This window comes from Monodon monoceros, unplaced genomic scaffold (genome assembly GCF_005190385.1).
Source record: "Monodon monoceros isolate NGI ecotype Baffin Bay Population unplaced genomic scaffold, NGI_Narwhal_1 Super_Scaffold_13, whole genome shotgun sequence".
NCBI lineage: Eukaryota > Metazoa > Chordata > Mammalia > Artiodactyla > Monodontidae > Monodon > Monodon monoceros.
Window position 1 is genome coordinate 36,457,909 of NW_021703769.1, and position 9,536 is coordinate 36,467,444.

Sequence of the window (9,536 nt, forward strand, 5' to 3'; positions counted from 1 at the left end):
TCTGGGCAGAGAGCAAAGAAGGCCAGAGAACAGATCTGGGGGTACAAATAGAGAATAATGAGCAGACCTGAATTCTTATTAATCGTTTCTTTTGAGATCTGGAAGCAAAAGCTAACTTAAACATCTGTTAAAAAAATCTCAAGTCACACAGACCTGCCAACTCGGAATTAAACTCTCAAGAGATCAGAAAATAATAAGAACAAATATCCCTGTTGTTAAAAAGAAAAGGAAAAAAAACTATAAGTTTTTACAGGTTACTACACTAGGACTTAGCAATGACCAGGGTTGCTGTTTGTACAGCCATCCATACCCAGGCCTTCGTAGCTGAGACTGCCAACCAACCAGGTTCAAATGTCACTGCCATTTGCGTATAAAGATCTAGCTATCTACCTAGAAATAACAGATGACAATTCTATTCAGGTTTCTATTTGCTCCAAGGGAAACCAGACCAGGGGTCCTCAATCCTGGCTGCACATTAGAATAACCTGAGCAATTTTTAAAAAGTATCAGTGCCTGGACTTAATCCACACCAATTGAATCAGAATTTCTAGAGATGAGATCCAGGTATCAGTAGTTTTTAAAGCTCCTCAGGTGATTCTAATGTGCAAATAGGGCTGGGAATCCTGGAACCAGAAGTATGCCTTTAGCTGCTGAAGATCATTTAAATAAGCTTCTTTTCTACAGAAGAAATCTAGGAAGTTCCCCTTTAATTTTATCTGGCCTGGACTGCTTTAAAAACCTTAGAGGGGCAGTCTGCATTGGGGTTTACCATGGGGGATGGATATTAACCCCTCTGAACATATTTTAGCTCATCACCATCTGTTGTAGAAAGATATTAGTTAGCCAGACATTCTGCAATAAGTACCTACCGTTTACAATAAAGAGTTAGTGCCTTCTTAACTTTCAAGCTGAACTATGAAAAAAAGGGGAAGGCACTTTGGATATGGCACTTTGAGAGCCAACTCCTTCCTCCCCATTCAAACTGAGACAATAATCTTTTATCACAGCTTTCTTCCTTGAAATCACCCATTCACAATGCCACCAAAAACCCAATAGCATTGAAATCTGAGCAAGTAAAAATCATCTTGAACAAGTAACTCCCTTTGGAATTCTTGGGAGCAAACAGGACTAAGGGGAAGACTGTAATTCTCGTTACTCTTCCCATTGATGTTGGTCCCAAATGGGGAAGAAGATGAGTGGAGAAATTCTCTGACTTAGTACAGTAGCTTTTGTTTCATTCTAAATTTGAGTCTTGGAGATTTTGACTGACACTTCAGAAAGAAAAATACAGTTTCTAACTAGTTCCATTCTCTGACCTGGAACCCTCCCAACTAATCCTCCCAGCTGATTTTACCCTTAAAAAAATGAAAATTGGGATAAACGTATGAAGGGAGGAGATGATGTGTTGGTGGAAGCAAGAGAAGAAGATAAATTAATCTATTTAATGTGCCTTCTTTAAAAATAGAAATGTAAGTGTTCAATAACGCACTTTAAAACATCATTTTCCAATGTACAAGAGCGAACATGTGTTCTTGTATAGAATAGAAATTTTAAAAGGATAGGGTTGATACCTAGAGGTCTACAGATTTTCCCTAAACTTTGGGTCCTTGGTATTTGAGTTTTTTCCTATCTTCTAAAAACTGTTCTTTGATGCCCAGGGTAACAAATGATGCCCGAGAAAATGAAATGGATGAAAACCTGGAGCAGGTGAGCGGCATCATTGGAAACCTCCGTCACATGGCCCTGGATATGGGCAATGAGATCGATACACAGAACCGCCAGATCGACAGGATCATGGAGAAGGTGAGCATGTGGCATTCAACAAGTTTCCATGGCTTATCACTTCCTCTGAAATAAACACCGAGGAAGTGCGAAGGGCATAACAAGACACTCAAACCGTGACTTTGGATTCAGACGTTGGTAGATAGACATTTTCCCTTAATTTTCTAAGACAAAAATCCAGCAACAGGTAAGTAAATAACAGGGTAGAATTTAATCTAGCAGATATTCCTCAGAGGAACCTTTATTTCAGGCATTGTGCTAGGAATCAAAGGACATATTAAGATGAGAAAGACATCATCCCAACTGCCAAGAAACTCACAGCCTACAGAAGGCAGTGAGCTTCAGATGAAAATATAATTTGCCAAGAAAGCCACACATCAAATGCTAAATCATGTTAGATGAGGAAAGATTTCAAGGGTCAGGGGATGGGAAAATCTCCAAAAAAAACCGTTGAATTTGAATTGAGTCTTAAAGGATGGTTAGGAGCTTGTCAGGTGGAGATGATGTAGGAACAGAATCAGGAAATGGGCAAAAGAATAGTTATTTTAGGTTAGCCAGATGATGAATATGAGCTTTGATTTTATAAGTGCCAGAGCTTTAATGACAGTTCAAAAAGTCCCAGATTCCATTTCCAGTTCAACAGTGCACATGTCCAGATCTCAAAGTAGGGAACGTAATCTGATGAAGCTGCGTTCACATAAGGACACCAGGTGTCATGCTAAGACTGAGCCCCCTAGTGTCAACAAGAGGCATAAGGAAGAGTGGAGACAGTAGAATGGAAAAGGGTAGGTTTGGGCTTGAGATTAGGAGGAAACAGAAAGAAACACTGGAAAGCTCTTATATAAAGATTTGGGGCACCCAAACCTGGTATTCTACACTATGCAAATCTGATTCAGTCTCTATGCCTTTGTGTTCCACCCCCTCCCCAATCAGTAGACTCCTAAATATTGCTTGTAATCTCTTAAAGGTGTCCAAACGCCAACAGGGAGAAACAGACACATTACGGGTTTAATGGTAATTGTGCATCTATAATCGATTCTACGTGGCTAATCTTATATTGTGTGAGTTTATTCCTTGGAAGATATTGAAGTTTTGAGCCTGAAACCCTGAGTTTCTTTTCAACAACTCATTCCACTTTGGTAGGGGGAAGAAGGATGGTTTTTGAGATCTCTTGAATCATAAGGCTAAATAGTTTCTTATAAGGCTAAATAGTTTCTTAGTGCCTAAGCATTCTCCACTGACTTGAGAAAGCAATGAGTAGACATAAAGGGAACGCTTTGCCCTATTGTGTTCTGTGCACTTTATATTAAAAATATTTGATTGCATAACACTTTGGCTAATCAATATTGAGCTACACAGATGTCAATGTTAGTTGACAAAATACTTGAGCTCTGCCTACTTTACAAGTCATGACATACTTATTATTGTTAAGAGCCTTTGGTACGCTAAAGCCTTTAAAGCAAATCAATAGATTTTCAGAACAATATTGAGGGTTTCATAAAGCACTAGAGCCAACAGAAATGGACCTAACCACTATGGCCCAGAAAAATGAACTAAGAAATAATTGCTGAACTACCTTCCAACAGGAAAATGATTTTTAAAAAATGAAGAGTAGTCATTTTCTATCAAAGGACCCAATTGACTCAGATGTAGGGAGATAATGTATCTCTAACTCACTTAGAGTCCTAGAAGGAGAAGTTCTACTAAAAGAGAGGGGTCAAATCTTTATTGATAGAGCTGGGCTTTAAGCAAGCTGTTTTCCTGGAAAGGCAAGTGACATCTTAATTCTGCCACTTTGTATTTCTAGTTCTCTTCTTTAGGAGAATACCTTTCATTCTGGGCCAAGTTTGCTATAAGAGCAAAGACATGTGCAGCTATAAGGTTTAATCAAAAGTCAGACAAGTGGATAGGAAATAGTCATTACAGTTTATATCATCCTTGAATGCTGAATTGCTTAAGAAGTAAGGTAGGGGCCTAGTTGCCATTGAGTAACTAGCCTTTTTTTCCCCTCAAAATAACAATGTGGATATGATTGAGATAAAGCCCATTTCAACTCAGCATTGCTCCAAATGATACATGTTACATGAGCTACAAAATTATTAGTAGGCTTCTATCTTCTTGTGCAAGTTCTTACTTCTGATAACAGGAAATGGTATGCAGAGGTCTCCTGCATATCTAAGATTAAATCACACTGTAGAACAAAAGAGAATCTTCTGATGTTTCTCCCATATTCTCTCGTGACTCCAACAGCAATCTTCACCCAACTTCATCAGTCATGATCCTTTCTCATCACTTCAGATAGCAGTGAAGTTTTGGGAGTCCAAAACAACCCAATTTTCAATACATCCTTATGGACTGTCAAGAAATTACTTTGTCTATTTGAAAACTTTGTTTTCTGATTTAGGATATTTATATAGAGACAATCTTCTAAGGTTACAAAGCTACGATTCTCTTAGAAAACTATTAAAACAGGGCAAGTTTATATCAGATCTTTATGGGAACTGTTGCTAAGGAAACAACTTAGTGATGTTCAAACTTGGACTTAAAGTTGTCAGTGGAACATGCTACGCACACATTGAAATACAGTGAAGCTGAAGCTTTAGCATTGCTCACATTCTCTCATCAACAAGGAAACATGGAATTTGAAAACTAAGATCTTGAGTACCAGCAAGGTTTTCCTGCTCACCAGCTTCATGACCTGGTTCCTCACCTGAAAGATGATAAGAGAACAGTGCAAATCTGGGGTCAGAACAGGCTGCCATGTGGGATACTGAGTATCCACTTCTGGAAGTCTGAGCTGTGGCCTAAAATCTACCTGTCATGGTCTGAAGTTGAGATTTCCAGAGTGTCAGAAGGGTGAACTAAATAGCTCCTTCTACCTCTCTTACTGGCTTTTTTCTTAGTCATCCTGGGTTTCTCACAAGGGCAAATCATGTACCATATCTTGAGTATATTAGCAAGTTTAGGATTCTTTACATAGAAATATGAAAGTTGGAATGGGATATATTGCATAAATAAAGTCCTAAAAAGCATATAAATAGAATAAACACAGACACATTCTCCAAATACCAGGAAGACATCTAAAATAAGATTATCTCAGGAGTTTTTTCTAAAAGCACTACTGTTATATAATATAATAAAGATATGGCACTCTTGTACTCTATGGGCTGGAATTTTGATATGCTTCAGAAATAATTCAGGTGGACATCACAGACGGTTGTTAAAGATAGGTCTGTTCCAGCTCCTCCCAGATCCTTTGAGGATATCCAAAGAGTAACCTCATGCTCTACTTCAAAATATCCTCTTGTACCATCATGGGAAGACTCGTCAGTGCATTCTTAATGTAAGAAATCCTAGAATGTTTGCCTCCAGAAATGCTATCCACTTTTAAATGGATGATTTTTCTCATTTGAACAGTTCTCAAAGTTAAGTCTGGAAAAATAGAATAATCCAGTCTTCAGGAGCATTTCACACTGGTCTGAGCCTCTAATTTTCCTTTGTACCAAAGAGTCATTATTTCTGTAGCTGAAGAGGGAATACTTAAGAGCCAAGTAAAATTGGAGAGAATACCCATTTCCCAAATTAGGAACCTAAGGTCAAAAATATGAATCTATAGATCAAGGCAATCAAGGAAAATTAGTGTTCTATCTTATCTGTTTTGAAGTCAAATCTTAATTATCCAAACAGATGGTAGGGAGCGATTGCCAGATAATTTAGAGTTATGAATAATCTAGAATTATTTTTTATTTTAACTTGGCAAATTTCTATTTGAATATTGATAACTCTAGTGTGCTGGGAATTCACAATTAAACTGAATAAAGAAGACACAACTTGGTGGAGATTGGAAAGCACCAAGCACAGTCATAGATGCAAAATCAGTAACCGTTGAGTAAATACTGGTTGATATAAAAACAGTCCAGTTTCCCTACACTGCCTCTCAGCTTCCTTCCCCTCTTCCCAGGCTGGAGAGGGACAGACAACATTACCAATCATAATAGAGGAAAACGACAGCCTAAAAAGAATTTTTGTCGTCCCTTCTACTTGCTGACTCATACATTTCTCAGTGATGTCAGGAATAGTTTATTTTCTGGAGTCTAAAGGTATATCCAGGTAGCAGACCTGGGTTTCATGATGCATGCAGAGCAAAAGGTATCTCAAGCAGTGAAGAGGTCAGTCAAGGCACAAAATGATAGTAAATGATCCCCTGCTAAAACAAGCCAGTTATAACTCATAAGAGTAAGTCTTCAGAAATGGGGCTAAACAATTATTAAACATCCTTAAAAGCAAACCACGTTTTCACCCAATAACAATAATTACAAGATAAGATATGTTGAGCCCTTAATTTTTGCAAAACATTATTCTAAGCATACTATGTGTATAAACTCATTTCATCCTCATAGCAAACTTAAGTAGCAAAATGACTAGCATAGTGACTACCAGTGTGGACGCTGACTCCAGGGTGCTGGCCTTCTGACTCTGGTTTCCTCATTTATTAGTTCTGTGACGTTAGACAAATTGCCTAAATCCCCTCTGCTTAGTTTCCTCACTTGGCAAAAGGAGCTAATAACAGGATATACCTCATAGTCGATGTTGTCAAAGTTGAATGAGTGGAACTGTGCTCATTAGCAGTGTTCTTTATTCCCCCAGCTTATAAATGAGAAAGCTGAGGCCCTGAAATGTTAAGTAGTTTTCCCAAAGCGACACTGCTAATAACTGTACAAATGGCAGGAATTCAACTCAATCCAACGGATGTGAATGCCTGCCATAGAAATCACTGGGTGTCACTCCAGAAGAGAAAGATAAATGATATAACTCTGCTCTCCATAGTAGTGAAAAGAGTCATGAGAACTAAGATCAAGCTTCTGTGATCATGTCTAAGTCCAGCCATAAGCAATCGTTCTGGGAACACAAAAGGAGGCATGGTTCATTCTGATCAGGGAAGTCTCAAGATGCCTTCACCCAACAGGAGGAATTTGAACTAGACCCAGAAGGATGAATGGAATGTGAATGGGTAAACTGAATTCTGTTTTCTTTCCCCTTTCTCCAGGCTGATTCCAACAAAACCAGAATTGATGAGGCCAACCAACGTGCAACAAAGATGCTGGGGAGTGGTTAAATGTGCCCACCTGTGTCCTCTTCCAAATGCTGTCGGGCAAGATGGCACCTTCATGCTTTTTTCATGGTATTACGTAGTAGGTCTGCACACATGCACACATCAATCCGCCCCCATTGTGAATGTTGTCTTGTGTCATCCATCAGCCCAACAATACTATGTGTCTTTTGTTCTTTCTGGGTCTCTTTCTTTCCAAAGGCTGTATATAGTGGTCACTGGGTGGCTCTAACTCCCTACGTAAGATGTCTTGGGTTTCATTTTTTCCTTTTCTCTCCTCAGTGGCGTTTGCTGAATGACAACAATTTAGGAATGCTCAATGTGCTGTTGACTCTTTCAATACACAGTATTGTTCTTGTAAAACTGTGACATTCCACAGAGCTACTGCCACTGTCCTTTCTTTGGGTGTCAGGCTCTGAAACTCTCAAAATTTGCTGTCTTTGGTTCCTCACGGCTGTCATCTGTCTTTATGATTTCATGATTAGACAATGTGGAATTACATAACAGGCATTGCACTCAAAGTGATGTGATTTATGCATTTATGCATGAGAACTAAATAGATTTTTAGATTCCTACTTAAACAAAATATTTCCATGACAGTAGCATACTGATGAGAAAACACATACATAAAACAACAGCAACAACAGCAAAACAACAACAAAGCATGCTCAGTATTGAGACACTGTCAAGATTAAGTTATACCAGCAAAACTGCAATAGTGTCACTTTCTTTTTGTCAATATTTAGACTTATTAATCATAATCATCCTTTTTTTAAAAAAATTGTTTTTAAAAAGATGGGTTAAACACGCTCACCATTTAACCATTTCCAGCAAAATATATGTTTGGCTGAAACTATGTCAGATGGATGTAATATAGGGTTTGTTTGCTGCTTTTGAGGGCTCTGTTTTGGAGAAAGCAACCTTGCTGTGAAACAGTGTGGAGATGTAAATTTTATAAGGCTGATTCTTATTAATCACCATTTCCCCTGTGGTTTGTTATCAGTACAATTCTCTGTTGCTTAATCTAGAGCTATGCACACCAAATTGCTGAGATGTTTAGTAGCTGATAAAGAAACCTTTAAAAAATAATATAAATGAATGAAATATAGATAAACTGTGAGATAAATATCATTACAGCATGTAATATTAAATTCCCCCTTGTCTTCTCTGTCAGTTTGTGACGTGATTGACATTTTGTAGCTAGTTTAAAATTATTAAAAATTATAGACTCCAGATGTCTGTTTTAATTTCTTCACGGACCCCCGTCTGAGTTTGCACTCACATGAGAAGAAGAAATCTGGCTACTGTCCCATTGCTCCTAAGAAGCCAGTTCTGTGTGCTGAGGACACTGCCTGGAAAAAACAAAGGTGCCCCTTCTAGACACGATCCAATGACAGCCAAAACTTAGCTTGATTTTTATAATCTGTTTCAGAAATGCTTGTGTGTAGGTTCAGTGTTGTCTGTGGGGAAATGTAGTTCAGCCAGAAGGCATAGAAAAAAATTCCATGGGAAAAATATCTGTGGTACTCAGACTTGGCCGTACATTGATTGAGGTATATCAGGTGTCAATCAACTCTCATCTTCCTTCCTCTCTCCAGTGTCCCCACCAAATTTAGCCCTCCACAACCACCACCACTGCTGCCCCCACTTTATTTAACAGCTTTATTGATGCGTCATAAAATTCACCCATTTAAAATGTATAATCCAATAGTTTTTAGTATATTCACAGAGTTGTGCAATCTAATTTTAGACTATTTTTATCATCCCAAAAAGAAAGCCCATACCTATTAGTAATCACTCGCATTCTACTTCCCTCAGCCATAGACAGCCACTCATTTAAGTTCTGTCTGTAGACTTGCCTATTCTGAACATTTCCTATAAATGGAATTATTCAATATAATGGTGATCCTTGTGACTGGCTTCTTTTATTTAGCATCATGGTTTCAACGTTCATCCATATTGTAGCATCTAACAGAGCTTCATTCCTTTTTATGGCCAAATAATATCCATTGTATGGAAAACACATTTTGTTTATCCATTCGTCCACTGATGGCCATTTGCATTGCTTTCACTTTGGGGCTATGATGAGTTATGCTGCTATGAACGTTCGTGCTCAAGTTTTTGTGCAAACATAAGTTTTCATTGCTCTTGATATTACCACCTTCACCACCTTCATTTCCTCTGCCGCCAACACTTCTCCCACCATCACCTCCACCATAACCTGTGCCCTCCTACCTCCACCATGACCACTGCTTCGACTACCACCACCTTGACCTTTCCACTACCTCTGCCACCTCTCTAACTGTCTTAACTAGCACCTCCACCTTTATCACTGCTACCTTCCCGGCCACGACCATCTCCTTCATCACCACTGCCACCATCACAGTTGCCCCCACCTCCATCTCCTCCACCACCTTCACCAACACCACCATTATCTCTCTCACCTCTGCCACCTCCTCTGTCTCTGTCTCCTACCCCATAACGGCAATGCAGGCAAATGTATCCTGATTGCTCTGGTTGGCTGCCATATCATTTCACCAGTAACTCTGGAGGTTTGGTGAGAGCAGCCAAGAAGTAAAAACAGTGATGACAAGCTCTTCATTCTCAGGGAATGTTTGCAGTTCTTTACCCTGTTCCCAAACCT

General features: G+C 38.9%; 1 protein-coding gene across 2 annotated transcripts in view; it reads left to right on the forward strand.

The window, feature by feature from the left end:
• The window catches only part of SNAP25 (synaptosome associated protein 25), an 80,077-nt gene extending 71,952 nt beyond the window's left edge, over positions 1 to 8,125 (forward strand). For both annotated transcript variants that reach the window (XM_029221226.1, XM_029221223.1), the window contains exons 7-8: positions 1,659 to 1,803; positions 6,830 to 8,125. In XM_029221226.1, coding sequence (XP_029077059.1) covers positions 1,659 to 1,803; positions 6,830 to 6,898 — 214 coding nt within the window. In that variant the 3' untranslated portion in view covers positions 6,899 to 8,125. The remainder of the gene's footprint in view (positions 1 to 1,658; positions 1,804 to 6,829) is intronic.
• The last annotated feature ends 1,411 nt before the right edge of the window (positions 8,126 to 9,536 follow it).